Below are 26,312 nucleotides of genomic sequence, written 5' to 3' on the forward strand. Positions count from 1 at the left end.
TCAATTTTGGTCTAATGGCATGATAAATCTTCATTACCATCAAAAACCTTTCCGACACTGACATAACTTTTCCAGATGTAGAGTTCCACTCCTTCAGGTTTTAATTGTTGCTGGAAAATACAGTTAAAGCTTGCCTCTATTTTTCTCTCAATCCAATATTTCTCTCCCTCAATTTCACTTTCAATACCTGATTTGACATTGAATTATCTGTTTTAACTGACACTTACTGGTCCAGATTTTCTGCTGTTCATTAAATGTTCTTCAATCACGTTGGTTAAGCAGATGCACAGTTGCTTGCCTTCTTCACATATTTCCGTGATTCTTTACAGAGGACACCACGCTGTATGGGCGGTACGGTAGCACAGTGGTTAGCACTGTTGATTCACAGCTCCAGGATCCTAGGTTCGATTCCCGGCTTGGGTCACATTAACCCTTACCAACTTTTACAGATGCACCATAGATAGCATCCTATCGGGCTGCATCTCATCCTGGTATGGCAACTGCTCGGCCCAGGACCGCAAGAAACTTCAGAGAGTCGTGAACACCGCCCAGTCCATCACACGAACCTGCCTCCCATCTATTGACTCCAACTACACCTCCCGCTGCCTGGAGCAAGCGGGCAGCATAATCAAAGATCCCTTCCACCTGGCTTACTCACTCTCCCAACTTCTTCCATCGGGCAGGAGATACAGAAGTCTGAGAACACGCACGAACAGACTCAAAAACAGCTTCTTCCCCACTGTCACCAGACTCCTAAATGACCCTCTTATGGACTGACCTCATTAACACTACACCCTGTATGCTTCATCCGATGCCAGTGCTTATGTAGTTACATTGTATATGTTATGTTGCCCTATTATGTATTTTCTTTTCTTCCCTTTTCTTCCCATGTATTTAATGATCTGTTGAGCTGCTCGCAGAAAAATACTTTTCACTGTACCTCGGTATACGTGACAATAAACAAATCCAATCCAATACAAAGATCTGTAGAGGGACAGGTAGTATTGAGGAAGCAAAGGGGCTGCAGAAGGATTTGGACAGGGTAGGAGAGTGGGCAAGAAGTGGTAAATGAAATACAATGTGGAAAAATGTGAGGTTATGCACTTTGGACGGAGGAATTTAGGCATAGACTTTTTTCTAAATGGGGAAATGCTTAGGAAATCAGAAGCACAAAGGGACTTGGGAGTCCTTGTTCACGATTCTCTTATGGTTAACGTGCAGGTTCAGTCGGCAGTTAAGAAGGCAAATGCAATGTTAGCATTCATGCCAAGAGGGCTATAATACAAGCGCAGGGATGTACTTCTGAGGCTGTATAAGGCTCTGGTCAGACCCATTTTGGAGTATTGGGAGCAGTTTTGGGCCCTGTAACTAAGGAAGGATCTGCTGGCCTTGGGGAGGGTCCAGAGGAGGTTCACAAAAATGATCGCTTGAATGAACAGCTTGTCGTATGAGGAACGGTTGAGGACTCTGGGTCTGTACTTGTTGGAGTTTAGAAGGATGAGGGGGGATCTTATTGAAACTTACTGGATATTACGAGGCCTGGATAGAGTGGAAGTGGAGAGGATGTTTCCACTTGTAAGAAAAACTAGAACCAAAGGACACAATCTCAGACTAAAGGGACGATCCTTTAAAACAGAGATATGAAGGAATTTCTTCAGCCAGAGGGTTGCTGCAGAAGGCTGTGGAGGCCAAATCACTGAGTGTCTTTAAGACAGAGATAGATAGGTTCTTGATTAATAAGGGGATCAGGGGTTATGGGGAGAAGGCAGGAGAATGGGGATGAGAAAACTATCAGCCATGATTGAATAGCGGAGCAGACTCGATGGACTGAGTGGCCTAATTCTGTTCCTATGCCTTATGGTCTTAAGGTGTCTGCGTGGTGTTTCTCTGGGTGCTTGGTTTCCTCCCACAGTCCAAAGATGTACAGCTTAGGTGGATTGCCTTTATTGTCCAAAAAAAAGGTTAGGTGGGGTTACTGGGTTACGGGTATAAGGTGGAGCTGTGGGCTTAAATAGGATGCTCTGGTGCAAACCCAATAGGCTGAATGGCCTCCTTCTGTACTGTACATTCTATGATTTCACTATAATTTTGCAGTAACTTACCATGTTAAAGCTCATGGAAATGGCCAAGATGAATTATGGGCACTGAGATTCACCAATTTCAATAAATTCAGGCCCCATTTTTATATGATTCATCAAATTATTTTAATTCCAATTCAATTTAAAACATTACACATTCTTAACCACATAATGTAATGTTTATCTTCTAGGAAACTTACTTCAGCAGCATCAAATTCTCAAATTTCTACAGCTACAAAAAATGCTCTGCTGTCATTTGGTAAGTAGACCATTCTTTTTTATGCGTTCATGGGTCGTGGGTGTCGCAGGCTGTGCCATCATTTATTGCCCATCCCTAATGGCCCTTGAGGGGCCAGTTGAGAGTCAACCATATTGCTGTGGGTCTGGAGTCACATGTAGGCCAAACCAGGTTAGGATGGCAGATTTCCTTCCCTAAAGGACATTTGTGAACCAATTGAGTTTTTAAGACAATTGACAATGGTTTCATGGTCATCATTCATACTTGGTCATTGCAGCATCCCAGCAATTCAAGTATAAATTTTTAAAAACCGTGTTGAAGGATGTATTCCTGACATGGACTCAATGGCCTGAATGGCTGCTTCCTATGTCATTGTGACACGATATTCTGCATTAAAAAATTCATGTAAATGGAACAGATTAATACATGGGATTTAGTGATTGTGCAAATGTTACTATTGATTTAAAGGATATCCCTGTATACTGGGAACATCAAACATAACAATAATAGACCTGCTTGTGTAATGTACGAACAAATAACTTGCATGAATGTAACATATTTTACAGTTGTTTATAGGCAAAAAAAAAAGTTAATTTGCATTTAAACAGGGTCAAACAAACAGTAAATGAGATAAATGGCCAGTTAATTTGTTTTAATGGTATTGTTCCTCCTTTGGGGTGAGGATGCTGTACTGTATTCTGCACTGTAAATTCTATGTTAATCTATGATGCTCACCTTTGGTCAGGCTCCAGTGGCTGTGTAAGTGACTGCCAAGACTGATCTGTAAATTGGACCGGATTCTGCAGGCGATTGTGTTTTGGACAAGTTGCTGACTGACTTAGGCGTTCCTCTCTGTTTACTCTCTGTCTTTGATTATGCACTTGCTTTCAAAGGAGACTGCACCGTTTCTTATTTGGTTGTGTTAGGTGCAGTGATCTTGGGTGAACATCTCCCAGGACGAAAAGTTGATATCAAAATTCTTAAGCAAAGCCTTCAGAGTGTCCTTGCAGCACTTTCCTTGGGAGTGCACCCCAGACACAAGCTCACTATAGAAGGTTTGCTTTGGTAAGCGATTGTCAGGCATTCTAACAACATGACCAGCCCAAGTCAGTTGTGACACTCTGGGCATGATTCTCTTGCAGCGTTGCGCTCAAGCGAGAGCACAATCCCAGGACAGTCCTCCAGCGAGCTACCCGACAGCCTTAGTGCCTCACAAGGCGTCGGAGTCGGAACTCCGCCCCAAATGGGCGTGACCAAATGCCGTTTGCGGAAGTAGATCGTAAACCTACTGATGACCTTCCTGCCCAAGATCCACTGGCCTCCTTCAATTCTCCAGTGCAGCGTGGCCCCCTGTCCCACCCCCTGGAATGTGGGCACCTTGGCACTGCCACCCTGGCACTGCCAAGGTGCCTGGATGGCACCTTAAAGTTGGCAGGTGGATTGCCTGGGTGCCAGGGTGGCAGTGCAAGGGTGCCTGAATGCCAGGGTCGCACTGCCAAGGGTCGGGGGCGAGGGGGACCATGCCCATGAAATTAGGGTGGAAGGGGCGTTTGAAGGGTGGGAGAGTGCAGGGCAGTTAAGTAGGGGCCTCTGGGAGGTTGGAGTGGTGATGGGTAGGGGTCCTAGAAAGGAGGGCTGCTGTAAGGGAGCTTGGGGGCGGCTTGAAGAGGGGGGACCACTAGGGACTCCATAGCGGGATGTCCTCCCTTGGGGGTGTGGGCTAGTGTCCATGTGTGTGGGGGTGGTGACATTGCCCATGGGTGGGGGTTGTGGGGGAGCCACAAGCTCAGTTAGAGGTCGGGGCACCCTTTCAAAATGGCGGTCCGATCTCGGAGTTCAGCCCCCCAGTGCTAAAAAAAATTCTAAGCATGGGCTAAACCGGTGAGAAACTCCCCAGGGCCCACAAAAGTGACTATGTGTCAATAGCGGTGGTGAACTCGCCAACAGAGCTGGTGGTAAACTCCCTGAAACGTCCCCCACATATTAACTTAGAAAGTTTGGGGGAGAATCGCGCCCTCTCGATTTGGCACGGATATTTGATGTGTCAGCTGGGGGAAGCACCTCACTCTCTGAAATTTTGTCCTGCCGTCTGATCTTCGGGAGCTTCTGAAGGCAGCTCTTGGAAGTGATTAAGCTTCTTGACATGATGCTGCTACACAGTTTCTCATGCATGGAACAGAACTATTGCTCTGCAATCTTTCAATTTGGTAGATAGAGTTGCTCTTCTTCATCCCCAGACTGATACTTCGGGGCTGGTTTAGTACAGGGCTAAAGAGCTGGCTTTTAAAGCAGACCAAGGCAGGCCAGCAGTACGGTTCAATTCCCGTAACAGCCTCCCCGAACAGGCGCCGGAATGTGGCGACTCGGGGCTTTTCACAATAACTGCATTTGAAGCCTACTTGTGACAATAAGCGATTTTCATTTCATTTCATGCTTAAAATGTGTCAAAGGCTGCTCTTGCTTTGGTAATTCTTTGATATGTCTCTTCATTGATGCAGACCGATTGAGAGAGTGTGCTTCTGGGATAAGTGAATTCATCCACTGCTAACCGTTTTTTGTCGGGCCAAAGAGTTGTATTTGAGTTGTATTTATGTTGTATCACATAGATGGCTAACACCATTTATACAAATGCTCTGAAAAATATTAGCAGACTCATTATATAAAAAACAAACAGTTTTGTGAATTTATTTTAAAATTGTATTCTTGTATTCTTGATATTCATCATGGTTGTTTCATTAAATTGTTAACAAGGCATTTCTCCATTTTAAAAAGAAAAAGAACAGAGCACAGTTAAGTAAATATATGTGGTAATGTCTTCTACTTCACTTTAGATGGGACGCTTCAGAGTCATTCTTCAAGTTCTGGTGGGCCCTCCAATCTGCCATCTTGTCCTTCTCGTTTTTATTCAGCTAACTCCAATGAACAAAAAACAAACTGGGGTAAAGATACTCTTCCAAAGAAGTTTAACTTGTAAGTCTGTGCATGCAGGTTTATCCCTCACTGCTAGGTAAAGATTCCTTTAAAAAAAATGCTTTCATTCCTAAAGCCACCACAGCTTGATTTTTAAGGCTCCACAAACTTCAGGTGTCCTGTGCTTTCTTCCCCCAAATGGTAATTCTTCTTGTGTAATGACCTGGGGCAGAATCTTGTGCCCTTGCCTGTAGTGGGGTTGGTGGTGGGGGAGAACATTTGAACAGGCAGAAGTGTAGCAGGTCAGGAGGCCTGCCTTCACTCCATTAAGTCCATAGAATGCCTTCCTATCCTGCTGTCAGTTGAGGCCCTTAAGTGGGTAACAAATGCCCATTTCAGAACCTCATCCCACTACCACTGTTATTCACCTCAGCAGTGGGCAGGGGACTCACTCCTTGTGCAATCCCTGGCATGTTCGCTTGCGGTCTTCTAGTGACCACCAGCGTGAGATTCCACCCCTGGTGTGCCAATTATCCACTGAGCATTTAAGTCCAGCTAAACTTTATTTTCACTTTCTAATAGAGGTAATTAAATAGGCACCTGAAAACGAAACTTCGTCTCTCTCTTCCCCCCCCCCCCCCCCACCCTGTTCATAGCAAAATAGAAAGCTCCAATTTGATGCCCAGGCATCAAATCGGGACTGATTAACCTAGGCTTCCTAATCCAATTGCCCAACACATCTCATGTGTTTGGCACACATCTCCAAATTGCCAAAATGTCCACCTGCCGCTGAGATGCCCTGTTGCGTGGACTAACCTTAAATGAAGAATTTATTTCATAAAACCAAATTGTCATCAAACGAACGAGGCCTGTGCTCAGTGTCCCTTTTTTATCTTGGGGGTTCCCCTCGATTATTGCCGAGAGTGCAAATGGCAAGGAACCCACTGGTGGCTGTACATGTGTTTGCCTCTCCCATGCTGAACAGCTTAGCCAAACAAAACAGACCTGTGAGAAATATTAAGAGCTGGGTGCATCCCCTAGCCACTTTCTGCCTTGACGCTCTACAGTTCTGTTGAAAAATCGCTTGGCAGGATGCGGGGGCATGGGGTTGGCTGTGGTGAAAGAAAGCCTACATCAGAATTTGTATGGTTTAATGTCACATTATGCAGTGTACTTATCAGGGCACTGGTTCATGACACAAGGAGAATCTTGATTTTTACATAGACTTGTGAGGGTAATCTAATGTAAACAATGTGGGTTCCTTTTTAAAAAGAAACTGGCAATGTTTCTACGTTCCATTTATTATATCAGAACTTTTAAAGCAAAAAGTGCAGAGGATACTGGAAGGCTGCAGAGGGATTAAGTGAATGGACTCGGGTCTGGCAGATGGAATACAATGTTGACAAATGGGAGGTTATCCATTTTGGAAGGAATAACAGCAAAAGGGATTATTATTTAAATGATAAAATATTAAAACCTGCTGCTGTGCAGAGGGACCTGGGTGTCCTAGTGCATGAGTCGCAAAAAGTTGGTTTACAGGTGATTAAGAAGGCGAGTGGAGTTTTGTTATTCATTGCTAGAGGGATGGAGTTTAAGACTAGGGAGGTTATGCTGCAACTGTATAAGGTGTTGGTGAGGCCACACCTGGAGTATTGTATTCCGTTTTGGTCTCCTACCTGAGAATGGACGTACTGGCGCTGGAGGGTGTGCAGACAAGATTCACTAGGTTAATCCCAGAGTTGAGGGGGTTGGATTACGAGGAGAGGTTGAGTAGACTGGGACTGTACTCTTTGGACTTTAGAAGGATGCGGGGAATCTTATAGAAACATATAAAATTATGAAGGGAATAGATAGGATAGATGCGGGGAGGTTGTTTCCACTGGCGGGTGAAAGCAGAATTGGAGGCATAGCCTCAAAATAAGGGGGAGTAGATTTAGGACTGAGTTTAGGAGTTCCCTGCCCAGTGAAGCAGTTAAGGCTTCATTAATGTTTTCAAGATAAAGATAGATAGCTTTTTGAAGAATAAAGGAATAAAGGGTTATGGTGATTGGGCGGGAAAGTGGAGCTGAGTCCACAAAAGATCAGCCATGATCTCATTGAATGGCGGAACAGGCTCAAAGGGCCTGTTGGCCTACTCCTGCTCCTAGTTCTTATGTTCTTAAATTGTATGGAATAATATTGATAACAATTTGTTTAAACAAATTATCTTTATTTTTTTAATGAAGGAAAAGCAGAAAGTCAAATCCTTAACAATATGGAAAGAAACGTTGCACTCCATGGATAGACATTTCATGAAGCGTATCAGTGACTTCCTTAAAACTAAGCTTCAGTAAGTGTCTCGTGATTTTGCAAGCTGTGAGGAAATAGACATATTTGCCTGACTACCTAGTCTTGAAGAGGAAGCACTCCAATTTGAAGCCAGGACTCTGTGGTTTCACTGAAGTAACTTATTCACATATTTTATTTTTCATGTCAGCTGTTATTTGAATATTACTGCATATATCCTTGTTTGCTATACAGTGATTGAAATTAAAGAAAGCATTTCAGAGCTTTCAGCAGCTATTACCGCAAATACCTCCAAGGACCCCAATGGGTATGCACAAAGAAGTTTGAAAATGTAAATTTGTCTTAGCACCCTTAAGTTGACTATCTTCTCGCTTGCAAGAAAGTGGACTGAGAGTTTGGCGCAAGGATGTAACCACATTCCCATGCATGTTTGGGGATGCATTTTTGCTGTGGGTGACTACTGGAAACAAACTAGGTTGTTTATAGATTTTGAACATCACTCGTTCATCTATATTGACTGACAGGGTGACCCCAAAACCTTTGTAAAGTTGTGTTGTAAATTATTACATTTCCGGGTTCCTGAAACTTTAACTTTTGCTTAATTTGAAGCACAAGTAAAGCTTTTAATTTCTCCCTCTGACCAGTGACAAACTACATGTTCAAATTTCAAGAATGGTGCCAAATTGTAACTTGTGATGAAATACAGATCCAAGTTAAAATAATAGAAATTTAGCACAAGCCATTGAACTAAGAAACAAGTTTTCAATTGTGTTTGCAGCAAACCCAAGGTTACTGAAGAAGTGGAACAGTACAGTTTGATCTCATCCATGTTCATCTATTCATTTCACTAATCTAACCTAACCCCATATTTGAGCAAAATCGTACTTCTGGATTCTGGTTAAAGGGACCTTTTTGTATTTGTTTTACAGGATATGTTTTATTCTAAACTATGAAGCAGCGATCCCAAGTAAAATGTTGACATTGTCAACTTCAGTATCTGTCGTACGTGGTGTTTTGAGACAGACATTTGCACTGCAATTAGCAATAGAGTAACTTTCATCCATAGCCAAAGGCAGTACTTGATCTTAGACTCTGCAATAATCTGTTTTAGATGCCGACCCTTGTCAAATTGTTCTTGCATTCAAGACCACATGATTTAATAAATTAGCTATATTGTGATCCTCAAAGTAAATCGGGAGATTCAGAGGGCCAGTTTCCTGAACTCCAGGCACAATCATATTCCAGCTTGCAAATGTGGAGCGTTTAGTTTTCAAGTGATTGCTGGCAGACTGAAATCCTTCACTAAGCCATTTTTTTTAACAATCTAATAAACCAGAAGTTTAAGACTACTATGGTATAAGTTTCAAAAAAAATCCACGAGTTGAGATCTGCTGAATAGTACTAGAGAAAACTCCTTTTTGTACAAGAGCTGTGTCAAATATTAAAGGAGCATTCCTTCAGAAATGGGATTCTGCACACTAAAATTACTAATTTAAAATTATTCTGGATGAAAATTTCAATGCATCAATTTATTTTGTAACTTCTATATTTCTGGTGAAATATGCATCGCAGCGGTGGATGTTCTCACCCTCTTGCAGCAAGTTTGCCATTTTGAGTGCATTTTGGCATGAGCTGACATAACAGACATGTCTCCCCTATGTGTGTTGCCAAGTGTGGATTGTATTTTGGCCAACATGCCACCATGGGTGCCAAGTGAATATGATGTAAAAGCGCCTCTTGGAGTGATTCACACCCTCTTGCTGGTATTGGTTGGCAGTAGTTGTGTCATTTTGCTCTTTCAGTGTTGACGTGATGAAAATATCAGCATGGCGCCCGTACTGAAGATTGTGTATAATAATTCAATGGCATTGAGTATCCTCTATCTATGCCCTGCATTGATTTCAGAAAGTTTCAAGAGACCTGTAGCAGTCATTTGATGTTTATTTTAACAGTAGTACGAGATGTACTGGCTCTGAATGTAACAAATTACTTTTAAAAAAGGAAAATCTGAAGTGTTTCTATTTATATTGCTCTGAAAGATAATTTTTTTAAATGAAGCTTTGCATACTGTATAGAAACTGCAAACATTATATAATGACATGCAGTATATCAGTATTCTCATTTGTTGCCCTATGTTATCAGTATATTTAGTGATGACTGTATGTACATTTTACCTATTTGGTTCTGTCTTCTCATATTGCAACCTGACAGCAATTTGAAATAATTTCTGGTAACCAGAGATTTATTATAAATTTTTCAGTGTTGAGTTGAGCTTCTCATTGTAAAACTTTTCAGGTACTTATTTTTGCAATTATTTTCAGATCTAAGTATTGTAATTCCTCCATTTGATTTAAAATCCCATTCCACGTTTTTCCACCCACAAGACCTTCTGTAAGAGATACTTTCTTGTAAGAGCAGGTGTTATCCTCTCGTCTTGCCATATATTGTAAATAACCATGTATAATTGCACAAGAATTACATTGTAAGCATGTAAAAGATATGCAAATGTACTGTTTTTTAATAAGATAAAATGAAATTAATTATTTTAATGTTTATTTTTGTTTAGCATGTCCCATGATTTTTTTTCAATGCTAATTTTGCATACATTTCTTTGTCACATACCTACTGTACTGTCTTGCTACAGGAATATTTATAAACAGTGTTATGGATTAGATGTGCATACTGGTGTAAATATGGCCTTAATCAGATTGAGCTATGCAGTCTTAAAAACCTGGCTTTGTGTAAAAACTTTAAACAGGTAATGTCAACTCAAGTTCTGTTACAGTTGTATGTTACATATTCCTAAAATAAGTTATAAACTCTAAATAGAAATTCAGCAATGCTGTTGGTGTTTGTATCTCCCACAAAACCATAACAGACACCTCACTGGCACATTTAACACATTAATAGGTTCCCTTTATTATGAAGAAAACGTTTTCAGTTGTGGCCCGAATATTTAAGAATAGAATAGATTTAAAGGAAAGACCATTGAGCGCATTAAACGTGAAAGAGGGCAAACTAGAATCAGAAGCGTGTAAATGCGAGGCCGAGAGCTGAATCTTATCTTAATGTTCAGTTTCATTAGTTTGCAGCTTGACGTCGAGTGGAGCAACACGTTATGAAATGAAATGAAAATCGCTTATTGTCACAAGTAGACTTCAAATGAAGTTACCGTGAAAAGCCCCGAGTCGCCATATTCCAGCGCCTGTTTGGAGAGGCTGGTATGGGAATTTAACCGTGCTGCTGGCCTGCCTTGGTCTGCTTTCAAAGCCAGCGATTTAACCCTGTGCTAAATCAGCCCCTAGATTGTGTCCAGTTTCACATCATCATCAGATGTGCTTTGCCCAAAGGCAGGTCTTGCTGCGTTGCCTGCTGATGTTTCATTGTAAGCCGTTTCTCTTGGTATTTTTGTCTGTGGTGGTTTGCCATTGCCTTCCACTCTCTGGGCGGGTCAGGATGAGCAGACAGGTCCCAAATGGACCTCGGCTGGAATGAAAATGGAGCCTGCATGGCTGGCGTTATGTGAACCACATGCTAGCCATCTATCTAACTGACCTAACTGCTGCCTCCGCCCTACCCACAACAGACATTTTCAAATTGGGAGAGGAAAGACAAAAACTCAATATCTGAACTTTGTTACAGAGGTGGTTACTGACAGTAAACCAATAAGTTGTAGCTAAGATCTGCATTATATAAACAGCTTGACAAGAGACTGTTTTCTCATTTTGTAATTGCAATTACGCCATCTCCTTTAGCCTGGAAGTTGCAATAATTTATCTACAGCTGTTACCAATGAATCTCTGAGGTGGCCACAGTTGATCACAGCAAGTCATTTTCTGTTCTCGTATACATGCCAGATGGCACTTTGACAAATTCAATTCAGCTGCAGCATATAAAGGGACTGAGATATAAATGTTGCAATTTAATTACATCAAACAGAATGTCTGGATATCCTGATCTTGCTCTAACATCTTTTGTGGGCAATTTATACATTTATCATAATGTAACCGTATTTGATATATGAATGGAGAGTGCCTTACAGCTTGTATTAACCACCTGCTTATTTATTATCCTGTCCAATTGTTCTTGGGAACTAAGCACTCAGATGCCTCTGCATTTCCCCATCAGTAAATATTTCTGTTCAGATGTGTTCAAACCCCACACTTTGGTAAATAGGTAAGCCTAGAAGTTACTGTTGGTTTAATAATTAAATGTTAATGGAACAATTGTTAAAACTTTTGTTAAAGCATCTTCATTTAATCTCTCTGCTTCTGCTCATTTAATGGGTGGAATTTAACGGAAAAATTCTAAGTTCATTTGTGGTGGATTTTGCAGGGAGTTTCCTGCTGGCTCTGCCGGTGAGTTCCCCACTGCTATCAAACAACACATAGTCACTTTTTTGGGCCCTGGGGAGTTTCTCTCCGGTTTAGCCCACACCAAATTTTTTTCAGCGCTGGGGAGCTGAACTTTGAGATCGGGCTGCCTTTTTGAAAGGGTGCCCCGATCTCTTAAGTGAGCTTGTGGGTCCCCATGAGCAATGTCACCCCGCCTCTTCCCCACCCATGGGCACTATTCTCTTTCCCCCTCTCTTACCCCCCCCCCCCCCAAGTGAGAACACCCTGCTATAGGCTCCCTGGGGATTCCTCCTCTTCCCTCCCACCCCCTTACAAAACACCCCTGCTCTAGGAGCCGCAGCTGCCAACCCCCAACCTCCCAGAGGCCCCTACAGCTGCCATACACTCCCCACACTTTAATTCCACCATCCACTCTCCTTTAATGGGCATGGCCCCCCTCATGCCCTGATCCTTGGCAGTGCCACCTGGGCACCGTTGCCAGCTTGGCACCCTTCCCAGCTTGGTAGTACCAGCTGGGCAGTGGCAATGGGCCCACATTTCAGGGGGAGGGCCAGAGCCACCCTGCACTGTCCCTGACCACCCAGGATCCTCCGATGGTCTGGGAGACCCCGGGTACCATTCCGTCTGGCCCACAGTACTGAGCAGCGTCTGGCTGCAGAGGCGGTAGATCCCAGGAAGCCGGTAGATCCCGGGTAAGCGCGCTTAAGTCTGCTTAAAACCTACTTGGGCACCATTTGGTCACTCCCCTTTTGGGTGGGATTCCAATTCCAACACTTCACGGGACTTGGGTATAATCACAGAAGGCTTGAAGACTGCCAGGAAGCCTCTCCTGGCATTCTTGTGCTTGAGCAAGAGCGCAACGTGGGCGGTAGATCACGCCCAGAATTTCTTTCAGCATTAGGAAACCCAACTCCGAGAACGGGCCGCTATTTTGAAAGGGTGCCCTGATCTCTAACTGAGCCTGTGGATGCAAGCCTGCCCGTGAACTAGGTCTCACTGAAGTGTGTTTATCTGACCTGGTAGAAGGTGCAGGTGGGAGATCGGTTTCCTTATCTGAGATGACCTGGGGGCTGGTGTTGAGCCGTCTGGAGAATATTCTTTTCTTGTTGGTGACTGGAATAGAGGAAAGAGATCATTAGTGATTGACTAGGCAGAGTCTAACATAATAGGTCAGTCACAGTCATTGTCCACATATTGCTGGTGTATACCGGATGGACCCTTACTGGATTTTTGGGGAGGCCAATCTTTTCTTCCATGCAGGAATGATCCCTGTCCTCTCCAGTCAGCTCTGCTGCCTATTCCTTGTTCTGGGCGAGTGTCCTCAACTTAGGGGTCCCCACTCTGGTCTTCGATTTATCCCTTTTGTTGTGGGAAATGTTATCCTGCGTAAAGACCGATAGATTGACTGTGAGTACTACAGATGAAAGAGCATTGCAGAAGCATCAATGTTTTTCTGTGTGTGCTAAGCTCTCACCTGTAACTGATGAAGATGCCATTTGTGCAGGATCCTATCCTACGTGACATGGTGAAGTTAAAGTGGCTGGCAGACATTCAAGTGCAGACATCCATCTGTTTGTAGTATGTGACATCCCTAAGCTCTAATCCTTAGAGCTCCTGATGCCCTTATGTGTTTGGAGCCAGGAGATGGTTTCCTTGGCAGAGCAGCTCTGATCATTCATCCTTTTCCTGCATTGTAGGGCTGTCCCTTTTATGGTCCACATTCACTGACCTCCTCCTAGGCCGAGGTGGTAAGGTGGGAGGAACTCCTGCTCCCATCCCTCAGGAAAATGACCACCCGCCTTTCCTCGACAGCCTGGAGGAGAACGCCCAGGGAGGCCTTGCTGAACTGTGAAGTGGAGGGTTTATTTATTTTGGCTGCCATGCTAATTTGCACTGTCAGCCCATGTCAGTCCTGCAATGAGTGAGTGAATGTGTGTGTGGGTGCCATTTAAATATGGCATTATGCCTTTTGACCCCAGGCATCTCTGCCACTCTCAAAGAGAACAAAGAAGAACAAAGAAAAGTACATCACAGGAACAGGCCCTTTGGCCTGTGCCGATCATGATGCCCTAAGTTTTTTTTTAAAAACCTTCTTCCCTTACTCGTTCCGTATCCCTCTATTTCTTCCCTATTCATGTATCAAACCAGATGCCTCTTAAATGTTGCTAGTGTGCCTGCTTCCACCACATCTTCTGGCAGCGCGTTTCAGGCACCCACCTAAGCTTTCTTAAATCACCTTGGCCACCTGTGTTGCCACTTTTAGGAAACTGTGGACCTGCATGCCCAGATCCCTCTGTATGTTAATGTTCCTAAGGGTTCTGCCATTTACAGTATAATTCATACCTAGATTGATCCTCCAAAATGCATCACCTCACATTTGTCCGGATTAAACTCCATCTGCCATTTCTGTGCCTAAGTCTCCAATCTATCTATATCTTGTTGTATCCTCTGATAATCCTCAGCACTATTGGCAACTCCGTATATCTTTGTGTTATTCACAAACCTACTGATCAGACCACCTACATTTTCCACCAGATCATTTGCATATACTACAAACAATAGAGGTCCCAACACTGCGGAACACCACTAGCTGCAGATCTCGATTCTGTAAAACAACCTTCCACTGCTATTCTCTGTCTTCTATAACCAAGCCAGTCCTGTATCCATCTAGCTAGTCCACCCCGAGTCCCATGTGATTTTAGTTTTTGTACCAGTCTGCATGTGGGACCTTGTCAAACGCCTTACTAAAGTCCATATAAACTACATCCACAACTCTTCCCTCATCAATTTTCTTTGTCACCTCTTCAAAAACCTCAATCAAGTTGGTGAGACATGACCTTCCCCATACAAAAGTCCATTTTCCTCCTAATGTACATGTACCCTGTCCCTCAGTATCTTTTCCAAAAGCCTCCGCACCACTGATGCCAGGCTCACTGGCCTATAATTTGCTGGATTGTCCCTGATTCCTTTCTTAAACAAGGGATCAACATTGACTATTCCCCAGTCCTCTGGAACATCACCTGTGGTCAAAGAAGATGTGAAGATATCTGTTAAGATCCCAGCTTGCCTCCTGTAGAAACCTGGGATAGATCCCATCCGGCCCCGGAGACTTGTCTACCTTAATGCAAATTAGGATATTCAACACTTCCTCCTTTGATATATTGACATTCTCCAGAGCGTTCACACACCTATCCCTGTCCTCAAAATCCATCATGCCCTTCTTCCCGGTGAATATCGATACAAAGTACTCAGTAAAGATGAACTCACCACAAAATTTGATGAGCTCCTCTCTGATGCATAATCAATTAACTAAAAAGTGGACGATTGAGCATGGAAATTCCTTAAATTTCAGGACCTCACACTTCATCACGCCTGCAGCTACTCCCCATGCCTCCTCCATGTTCCCAACCACCAAGACTTATAGCCTCCATGTTAATTTAATGCCAGCCCATACCACCACCCTTGTACCCTCAATGCCAATTCCCCCACTATCAACTATGGGCAGATCTCAGGAGCCATGTGGAGATTAAATAAAATATGGCTGTGTTTGTTGCCAATGCTGTGCATGCACAGTTCTAATGTTTTACTCTGGGTGGAATTTATAAGCAGGGGTGGGGCTATGGTCCAGAAACCAGGAAAGTTGGATAACTCTTGTGTGAAACCTTTCCTTCTAGAAAATCCGAAGAGAGAAATAATAACTTGTGCATTTAATGTAATGTTAACTGTTGAAGAAATGTTGATCCATTGGATCTCAACCTAACAGATTCCAAACCTCACACTCTGCACATTCCCCGCATGGTTCTCCACCCGCCCACCAAGCCTTTCCGGGGGCCTTCCCCACACTTCTGGGAAGTTTTCCCAGGCAAGGGGAGGGGTTTGTGTCTGTGCCCAGGATTAGGTTCTCTGAAATGGACCCCTGCTGCATTGTACCATCGGCCTGACAGGAGTGATATCATTGGATTTTTGTGCATGTGGACACATACAGACTGGTAATCGTGGCCATCCTGTGTGCCCATGTTGCAATGGCAGGAGGCACTACGATAAAATAAAGGTCTAAACTATATATCATGATCTTCATTATATTAAAAAAACACCCATTTATGAAAGCTCTTTCAAAACTTTTAAACCCCCCTCAAGTACATAATTCCTTATAAAAGACAAACACTTTTATATTCATAATCCCAGATCAAAAATAGGAATTGGGAGCAGAAGTAGACAATTTAGTCCCTCGAGTCTGCTCTGCCATTCAATCAGATCTCTTCCTGTTCTCAGTCCACCTCCCTACCTGTTTCCCATATCCCTTTAACCCATTTTTTAAACCAGAAATATATCTATCTCCTTGAAACCACTTAATGATTCAGATTCCACCGCAAATTGAGGCAGCAAGTTCCACAAATTCATCGTAGTTCAAACGTAGTTCCTCCTCATCGGTTTTAAATCTGCCGCCTCTCAACCTCTGTCTGTGACCTCTCGTTCTAGGTTGCCCCATAAGGGGGAAAATTTGGTCTGTGTTTACTTTATCAATCCCTTTTAGTATTTCATATACCTCGATCAGATCCCCTCTCATTCTTTTAAACTCCAGCGAGTATAAGCCCAAACTCTTTAATCTCTCCTCGTATGTCAACCCTTTCATCCCCGGAATCAATCTGGTGAGCCTCCTCTGAACTGCCTCCGATGCCACCACAACCTTCCTCAAATAAGGAGACCAAAACTGGACACAATACTCCAGATGTTGTCTCACAAACACCAACATCAATGACAGCTAATTCTTAATTTCTTTGGGTTGCCTTTGCCTAATGTGCGAAAATGAGAATGGGACTCCTGAATCCAGGTGTTGCCCTGTTTTTAAAGGTCCACAGAGTCTCCACAAAATCTCTCCCCTGGTATTGTAGGCGTGCAGAGAGCATTAAAATACTATCAGTGATGTGCCAGAACCCGAAGGACCTAGAGCAAAGGAAAGAGATATATTACACCATGCAATAGAAGTAATATGGAATATCAGGACCAATTTTCTGACTGCACAATTGGCTAGGAGTTTCACCATCTCCCCAGCTCTGGAGCTCTTTCCCTAAACCCTTCCCTTTTCTATCCTTCTTTATGGCTTGGTGCTTTGGGTCAGCGAGAATGAAAGCTGCTATGCTATTAAAATGACAATCTTGAGCATCCAGTTTGGGGACAATAAAGCAAGTCTAAATGCAAGCTGTGCAATTGGCCTGACAATTCAGACATTGTATCATTAGTTGCTTTTGCAATCTTAGATTTAAATTTAAATGATTTTTTTCTGAGACAAGTAATTTCCCTCATTCCTTTTCAATCTCTAACTTTATCCTAATGCCCATCTTCAGTGCACACCGTACCCACAGATGTCACTTCTGGTAAATAGACCTTATGAAAAAGGATGGGAATTATCTATTACACTGAACTGAAATTACCATTTTAAAAGCCTTCAATCGTATAGGTATTACAGCTAACAGCATTTTCAACGCTGGCTATAGTATATAACTTAACGAGCACAAGTTCAGGAGTCCCTTGAAAACCATTGGCTCCCTGTCGCCAATTGAATTTGCCCAGAATTCCAGGAGAATGTTTTAAGTTTTTCAGGATAAGGCAGAGCTTTCAAAAACTGCAGCTACATTCAGCCCATTAGTCAAAAGTGCAAAATGACCAGGAATTAAAATGCACACATTTTTAAGATCCTGCACAAATGTAAAAGCAAGATTTGAGAAAAAAGGACCTCTTTATTTCAATGCTTTAAATTATTAAACATGTTTATCTAAAGTTTCCACCATCTGAAAAATTGAGAAGCACTTGACCACTCTGCTGCCGATGCTGACATAGACTAATCACAGTGTTTCCTGAAATGCCGTCAATTCTTTCAAGACCCATTATTGCCATGCCTAATTTACAGAATAAAACTGAAATTAAGAACAGTACAAGCACCAGACCACCCGCTTAAAACTTGGTGGGATCTTTCACCCTCCCTATAAACAGTAGAGTTTTTGTTGTTTCCTCATATATCATAAAGATGAAAGGGTTGTCCACTTTTATGACCGGTGGAAGTGAATACGGCACTGCTGAAACGCCGGTGACTGCTGCAGCTTCTGTTCCTCTCTCATCCACATCAATCGTGGCTTTGTGAATAACCTGGAAAAAACAAAAACACAACCGATCACTTGCTGCTTACTCTTCATGATGCTTCACGAAAATAAGTATTGCCATCAGAAGAAAAGCGAGTATGCATGCTATGTCATCATGCTTGGAATAAATTTACCTTGGAAATCTTCAGCTGGTAAGAAGAGATTCCAGAAAAATTGGCAGCATTGGTGAAGGGCATTATCATCCCCATCTGTCTCAGCTTCCTTTCCAAGTTATACGACTTGTCCAATTTAAATTTTGGAAAATATAATTCTATTCTCCTAGGAAAAGAGGAAGTATGGTTGGCAAAGATTGGAAATCCCAGCAAAAAAGTAATTATAATAATCTTTATTGTCACAAGTAGACTTACATTAACAATGCAATGAAGTTACTGTGAAAAGCCCCTAGTCTCCGCACTCCGGCGCCTGTTTGGGTACACAGAGGTAGAATTCGGAATGTCTAAATTACCTAATAGCATGTCTTTCGGGACTTGTGGGAGGAAACTGGAGCACCAGCGGAAACCCACGCAGACACGGGGAGAACATGCAGACTCCGCATAGACAGTGACCCAAGCCGGGAATTGAACCTGGGGCCCTGGCGCTGTGAAACCATAGTGCGAACCACTATGCTGCCGTGTTGCCCTCGTTATTAGTGTTTGAATATTTTGACATAACGTAACCTGCGTAATTGTTTTCCAGAAGAAGCATGAGGGAAGAATAGATGATCGCGATACAGCGAAAAGTCTTTGTGGAATCGCTGCTGGATCCAGCTCAAACTTGAGGTAAAATTATTTGTCAGTTTGTGAAAAAATGTTTTCACAAAAATTTGTTCAATGGACAAAATGCCATTCCAACTTTTTTGTCATAATGACAAAAGGGGGCCATTCAGCAGAGAGTCTGCTCTGCTATTATTAAATTCTTATCTGGTCCTCAACTCCACTACCCACTTTTGCTCCATCCCATACATGGGGCGGGATTCACCGTAGCCCACCACAAAATCAGGATCGGTGATCGGGCGGAGAATGGATTTGCACGCGGAAATCAGGGCCGGCGCCGGTTTGACGCCGGTCCGCCATGCTCTGCCTGCTCCAAACTGGCATCATCAGTTTGGCGCCTGCCGTTTGAACGGCGCTGGCACATCGGCCGGCCCACCCACGATGCTCCGCCCCTGATGGGCCGAGTTCCCGACAGCGCGGGCCAAGTGTGGTTCTAGCGGTCGGGTACCCGGCGTGCTGGCTGCGGACTGTGTCCAGCGCCACCACACTCGGCCGGGATCCGTACCGCTGACCGGGGAGGGGGAGCTTCTGCTCAGGCTGGGGGACTGGTGGGAGGTGGCCAGAGGGTGGGCTGTGGTGTCACGGATGGCGGGTTGGGTTCGTGCACAGCCGCCACAACGTTGTACAGCATGACTGCTGCAGGTCGTCAGCCAATGGCTTGTGCGGCCCAGTCTCCGGGCATTCTCTGGCCGTCTTTGGCGCGTGCGGCGGGTGTTTCAGTCAGTGCAGGTGCTAGCCCCTCACTGGTACCGGAATCGTTGAGGGTTTCATACCAATGTTTTGGTCGTGAAAGATCACACATGCTCCACTGGCGTCTGCACTCAGGAACGGAGAATCCAGCGCATGGTCTTTTGTCCAGCTAGTGTGAGAGAGACGCAAGACTGAGCACTCAGCTGTCACTTTACTATCTACTCACAAAGAACTAGCATCTTGCAATCTGCTGCCAATCAGCAGCAGAGCTTGTCTGCTTTTTAAGAAGTGTCTTTCTCTGATGTATTCTTATTCAACAGATTCTGCCTGTAGAATCACAATGTTAAAGATTCTGCCACTAGCTATACCAATTAAAACGAGCTGCCTTTTAAATGTAGGGATTTTGTAAAATAGATCTCCGAACATCTGAAACCAGGATTTTGCCGCACTATTTTCAGAATGTAAGGGGAATTTTGTGTAACTCTTACTAATGTGCTCAGTGAATAAATGGAAGGTATTTCATTGTCATTATGAACACTGATTCAATGCAAGTCTTTAATGGCTGTCTCTCAAAGTATACTTTAGAATGAAGCTAGGTTAAAAAATTTGTTAAGCAGCATATTGATTAACCATCACTGCCATGTCATTGAGTGGAAGGATGAACATTGATAGTTGAGTCGACCATCTGTCAAGTTCCTTATCCTTGCCAAGCTGTTGGGGGCAAGAGCCAGGTGGAGCTGATACATTCTTACAGAGCAAAGGAGAGAAAAAATGATGCAATCTGGATCACTTCTAATGACTGATCACAAACCAACATTGGCAACGATATGTGAGCATATTGTGTCTTTCCTCTCTTCATCGAGGGAGTGGGATTTGACATGCAGGGCAACTAAAAACGGTGAATTGTAATAAAAATGGAATGACCTATACAAATGTGAAGTGATAATTAATTTTCTTTAAATGGCAGGATGAGGATTTCCATGACTAATTTATTTTTGCAATTGAACGCTTATGTTTTATTTTATACGTTACTCAGTTACATTCATGTGTCTAAATACACTAATCTGAACCTGGGTTTATTTGTATTCTAAATAATCATTAGACAGTGCAGAAGGAGGCCATTCGGCCCATTGAGTCCGCACCAGCCACTGGAAAGTACACCCTACGTAAGCCCATGCCTCCACCCTCTTCCAGTAACCCCCCCCCCTAAACATTTGGACATTAATGGTCAATTTAACAGGCCAATTCATCCAACCTGCACATCTTTGGACTGTGGGAGGAAACCGGAGCACCCGGAGGAAACTCACGCAGACATGGGAGGACGTGCCAACCCCACACAGTCACCCAAGGCAGGAATTGAACCGGGTCCTTGGAGCTGGGAGGCAGCAGTGCTAGCCACCGTGCCACCCCTAAATTGGATTTTTTTCAAAATCTGGTTACCCCCCCATCTTGAGACAAATTAATTGGCCTTGGGGAGGGTGTAGATTTAGGATAATGCTATTTGAACTCCAAGGGTTAAATTGCAAAGACGAACTACACGTTAAGGTTATACTCCAAAATTTACGGTTACACTCCCTAAAATTTACAAGATTACAGGTGATTGGATTGAAGCTTTCAAGATTTGGGGGTAAACCAGTAGAGTAGATCTAGAGAAACTATTTCTACTGATTGGGGGATCTGGGATTCGGGGACATAATGTAAAAATTAGAACCGGACCTTTTCAGGGTAAGGTTAGAGAATGTTCAAAGGGTGGTGAATGTTTGGAAATCTCTTCTGCAAATGGCTCTTAGTGCTGGGTCAATTGTTAATTTTAAATCTGAGATTGATTTTTTTTCTTTTGTTGAACCAATGATGATAAGGGCGATAAGGGCTATCGGGCAAAGGTGGAGATAAGTCACAGATGAGCCATGATTTCAGTGAATGGCAGAACAAGCTTAAGGAGGTAAATGCCCCGCTCCTGCTCCTGGTTTCCAAAAAACGAGAAATTATGTACGACATGGAGGTAGCACATTCTCAATAAATTGCCAGTAGCCTAGAACTAATCTCATTTTGTGTAATGCTGGCCCATGAGTACGCCTGTTTATAAATATCTCGGTAAGATAGCTGTTTTCAATTTTGGGTAAACCTCATTCATCTGAGGGAAGGAGCAGTGCTCTGAAAGCTAGTGATTTGAAACAAACCTGTTTGACTTTAACCTGGTGTTGTAAGACTTCTTACTGGGTAAACCTGTAGAATGGTTACAATACCCGGTGGTCATGAGTTCAAATCTTACTGTGGCTAGTTTTGAAATTTGATTCGACAAGATCTGTCAATTTAATAATAATCTTTATTATTGTCACAAGTAGGCTTACATTAACACTGCAATGAAGTTACTGTGAAAAGCCCCTAGTCACCCCACTCCGGCACCTGTTCGGGTACACTGAGGGGGAATTCAGAATATCCAATTCACCTAACGAGCACGTCTTTCGGGACTTGTGGGAGGAAACTGGCGCACCCGGAGGAAACCCACGCAGACACGGGGAGAACATGGAACATGCAGACTCCGCACCAACAGTGTCCCAAGCCAGGTATCGAACCAAGGAGCTTGGCGCTGTGAAGCAACAGTGCTAACCAGTGCTAATTTGAGCTCGACTAACAGAAAAAATGACCATGAAAACAATGCAGGTGTTTCATAAAGTTCTTCTGTGAAGTAACCTACCAAATTAACCTGCTGGGATAAAAGGTTCAGGTCCTTTAAAGTGACTCACTAAGCTACTAATTTAACAAATTAGTCGCTATGCGATTATTTTTTTAATTGAGTAGCTCCGTTCAGAGTGTAGATATGGACAATGAATGGTAATCCAGCAAGCATTGCCACAACTCCAGAGCACATGGTAAGAAATGGCCCATCTACTGTTGAAAATTAACCAACTTCTTTCCTATTATAGTACGTTAGCTATCTGCTTAATTTCTCATCCTTAAACATGCACTTAGAGACTTCCGGTAGTGGATATGAAGGAATCGGTCGCACATTTGCTGGCTCCCACTCGGGTCGGAACTTTGGATCTTTTCCCCCGATTTTTTGTCAGATCTGAAGTGGAAAATTGATGTTGGATACAACTGTGACAAGGAATCCTACATCAGTGCTTGGAGAAGAGGACCAGGATTGCTCGCAAAGGAAGAAATAGGCGAACGGAGAAGGCTTGGGCTGAGGCTGCAGCGGGAGAAAGTATGGCGGATGACCGGAGCTCTGGCTCAACGACCCAGCGGTCGACGGAGCAGTTGATGCAGTTTATGCAGGAGGGCTTCACCAAGCAGAAACAAGAATGCTTCGACCCGATTAAGGAGTAGGTTGCGCGGCTGGAACTTGGACTAGATGCTCAAGATCGGGCGATCCAGAAAGTGGAGAAGGCACTGACGGAGCAAGAGGAGCACCAAGCTGCAGTGGAGTTGGAGGTGGGGATGCTGAGAGACCAACAGAAAAGGCTCCAGGAGAAGGTGGAAGACCTAGAGAACAGGTCCCGCCGGCAGAACCTGAGAATCGTGGGTCTCCCAGAGGGATCCGAAGGAACGGAGGCAGGGTCATACATAGCGGCTATGGTTGAGAAACTACTGGGGGAGGAGACGTTCACCCGACTCTTGGAGGTGGACAGAGCGCTAGCGAGGAAGCCGCGTGTTGGTGACCCCTCGGGGGTATTGAACCTGGGAGCTTGGCGCTGTGAAGCAACAGTGCTAACCAGTGCTAATTTGAAGTCGACTACCAGAAAAAATGACCACTGGTTACCTTCACAGAAGTAGGCTGTGTGTATAGTGCTGTTACTGGGGGCGGGAGTGGGGGGAAATGTTCTGCTGACGGGGGAGGGACTTTTGCTGTGGGACAATAGGGAGGGCGAGGTCTGCCTGGGGGCGGGCTTGCAGATGTGAGGGGCGCGGACTGGAGACTGGCCCAAGAAAGGTGATGGCTGATCGGGGGGGGGGGGGGGGGGGTGGCGGAAGCCCCCCAACTAGGCTGATCACATGGAACGTAAGAGGGCTAAATGGGCCGGTTAAGAGGGCACGCGTGTTTGCGCATTTGAGGGGACTGAAGGCGGACGTGGCAATGTTGCAGGAGACGCACCTTGGAGTAACTGACCAGGTCAGACTGAGGAAGGGATGGGTCGGACAGGTTTTCCACTCGGGGCTGGACTTAGAGGGGTCGCTATCCAGATCAACAAGCGAGTGTCATTCGAGGCGGGAAGAATAGTTGTGGACGTGGGGGGTCGGTACATAATGGTCAGTGGAAAGCTGGAGGGGCTGCCGGTGATACTCGTGATTGCGAATGCGCAAAATTGGGATGATGTGGAGTTCATAAGGAGGATGTTGGGGAAGATCCCGGACCTAGGGCGGGATTCTCCCCTACCCGGCAGGGCGGGGGGTTCCGGCGTAATGGAATGGCGGGAACCACTCTGGCGTCGGGCCGCCTCAAAGGTGCGGAAGTCTCCGAACCTTTAGGGGCCAAGCCCTCGCCTTGAGGATCTAGGCCCGCGCTGGAGTGGTTTTCGCTCCGCCGGCTGGCGGGAAAGGCCTTTGGTGCCACGCCAGCCGGTGCCGAAAGGTCTTCGCAGGGCGACGAATGCACGGGAGCGTCAGCGGCTGCTGACGTCATCCCCGCGCATGCGCAGGGGAGGGGGTCTCTTCCGCCTCTGCCATAATGAAGACCATGGCGAAGACGGAAGAAAAAGAGTGCCCCCACGGCACAGGTCCGCCCACGGATCGGTGGGCCCCGAGCGCGGGCCAGGCCACCGTGGGGGCACCTCCCCCAGGGCCAGATCGCCCCGCGCCCCCCCCCCCCCCCCAAGGACCCCAGAGCCTGCCCGCGCCGCCTTGTCCCGCCGTTCAAAAGGAGGTTTAATCCACGCCGGCAGGAGAGGGTTGACAGCGGCGGGACTTCGGCCCGTCGAGGGCCGGAGAATCGTCGGGGGTGGGACCGGCGCGGCGCGATTCCCGCCGACCGGCGCGGCGCTATTCCCGCCCCCGTTGAATCTCTGGTGGCGGAGAATTCGGGACACGGCGGGGGTGGGATTCACGCCAGCCCCTGGCGATTCTCCGACCCGGTGGGGGGTCGGAGAATCGCACCCCTGGATTCGCATAAACTGGTCATGGAGGGGCGGGGTGGGGGGTGGGGGGACTTCTCTACAGTCATTCACCCAGGGTGGACCCATGGAGATTTGGGCGGCCGAGAGTGAAGGAGTTTTCCTTGTGCTCACATGTGCATAAAGTGTACTCATGGATTAACTTTTTAATCCTGAATAGGGCTTTACTGACTGGGGTAGTGGCACTGAGTATTCAGCGATCATGATCTTGGATCATGCCCTGCACTGGGTTGACCTACAGCGCCCGCACTGGAGGCTGGACGTGGGACTTTTAGCTGATGTGGGAGGTGTGTGGGCGGCTGACTAAATGTATCCAGAACTATCTGGAAGTCAACGACACTGGGGAAGTTCTAAGGGAACGACGGAGTCTACAGGCGGAGTTCGGCTTGTTAACTACAGGGAAGGCGGTAGAGCAGCTGTGGAAGGCGAGGGTGGCGATCTATGAATATGGGGAGAAGGCCAGTAGAATGCTTGCGCAGCAGCTTAGAAAGTGGGAAGCGGCTTGGGAGATTGGGAAAGTAAGGGACAGGGATGGGAACCTGGTTGGAGATTCAACTGGGGTCAATAAGGCATTTGAGGAATTCTACAGCAGGTTGTATGAGTCGGAACCCCCAGCTGGGCCAGAGGGGATGAGGCAATTCTTAGGGAGGCTGAAGTTCCCAAATGTTGACGAAGACTTGGAAGAAGGGCTGGGGGCCCCGATCAGGATGGAAGAGATAGCAGATGGGCTGAAGGCCATGCAGTCAGGTAAAGCCCCGGGACAGGATGGGTAACCCGTGGAGTTTTACAAAGTTCTCTGGGATGCTGGGGTCACTGCTGATGAGGACATTTCATGAGGCAAGGGAGAGGGGTGCTTCCCCCGACGATGTCACAGGCCACTATCTCATTGATCCTGAAGCGGAATAAGGACCCGGAATTATGCGGGTCCTGCAGACCGATCGCCCTGCTAAATGTTGTCGCCAAATTGTTGGCTAAGATCTTGTCTTCAAAGATTGAAGACTGCGTTCCAGACGTGATTGGGAGGACCAGATGGGACATGATAAGGGAAGGCAGTTGGTGGCCAACGTAAGAAGGTTGCTGAATGTGATCATGATGCCCGCAGAGGGTAGGGATGTGGAGGTAGTTGTCGCAATGGACGCAGAGAAGGCATTTGACCGGGTGGAGTGGAATTATCTGTGGGAGGTATTGGGGTGGTTTGGATTTGGGCAGGGCTTCATTGACTGGGTCAGGCTGCTGTATCAGGCACCCGTGGCAAGTGTTTGGACGAATAGGCTGACATCAGGCTATTTTAGGCTGCACCGAGGGACGAGGCAGGGATGCCCCCTCTCCCCGCTGTTGTTCGCACTGGCTGTAGAACTGCTGTCAATAGAGAGCCTCAAAGGGCTGGAGGGGGCTGGTCCAGGGGGGGGGGGGGGGGGGGGGTGGAACACAGAGTGTCGCTCTACGCGGACGATCTGCTCTTATATGTGTCGGACCCATTGGAAGGGATGGAAGAAATTATGCGGATTCTGGGGGATTTTGGCCGGTTTTCGGATTATAAATTGAACATGGGGAAAAGCGAGATGTTCGCGATCCAGGCAAGGGGGAGAGGCGATTGGGGGAGCTGCCGTTTAGAGTGGTAGGGGAAAGCTTTCGGTACCTAGGCATCCAGGTTGCGCGGGAATGGGAACGGCTGCACAAGCAAAATCTGGCCCGACTAATAGACCAAATGAGGGAGGATTTTCGAAGGTGGGA

The 26,312-nt window shown here is 45.4% G+C and overlaps 2 protein-coding genes across 10 annotated transcripts in view; one reads left to right on the forward strand and one right to left on the reverse strand.

Annotated features, from left to right (window-relative positions):
* The window catches only part of ppp4r4 (protein phosphatase 4, regulatory subunit 4), a 248,522-nt gene extending 238,174 nt beyond the window's left edge, over positions 1-10,348 (forward strand). For 5 of the 6 annotated variants that reach the window (XM_072492647.1, XM_072492668.1, XM_072492677.1 and 2 more), the window contains 3 exons: positions 2,270-2,337; positions 5,148-5,255; positions 7,452-10,348. In XM_072492647.1, the coding sequence (XP_072348748.1) occupies positions 2,270-2,337; positions 5,148-5,255; positions 7,452-7,510 (235 nt within the window). In that variant the 3' untranslated portion in view covers positions 7,511-10,348. Of the gene's footprint in view, positions 1-2,269; positions 2,338-5,147; positions 5,287-7,451 lie in introns of all 6 variants that reach the window. The other variant, XM_072492658.1, reaches the window with a different exon arrangement.
* A 7,237-nt stretch (positions 10,349-17,585) lies between these two features.
* The window catches only part of LOC140404325 (protein Z-dependent protease inhibitor-like), a 31,318-nt gene continuing 22,591 nt past the window's right edge, over positions 17,586-26,312 (reverse strand). For all 4 annotated transcript variants that reach the window (XM_072492716.1, XM_072492707.1, XM_072492733.1 and 1 more), the window contains exons 4-5: positions 18,139-18,283; positions 17,586-18,011 (exon numbers count right to left, since the gene is read on the reverse strand). In XM_072492716.1, coding sequence (XP_072348817.1) covers positions 17,820-18,011; positions 18,139-18,283 — 337 coding nt within the window. In that variant the 3' untranslated portion in view covers positions 17,586-17,819. The remainder of the gene's footprint in view (positions 18,012-18,138; positions 18,284-26,312) is intronic.

Source organism: Scyliorhinus torazame, chromosome 2, assembly GCF_047496885.1.
Source record: "Scyliorhinus torazame isolate Kashiwa2021f chromosome 2, sScyTor2.1, whole genome shotgun sequence".
Taxonomy (NCBI): Eukaryota; Metazoa; Chordata; class Chondrichthyes; order Carcharhiniformes; family Scyliorhinidae; genus Scyliorhinus; species Scyliorhinus torazame.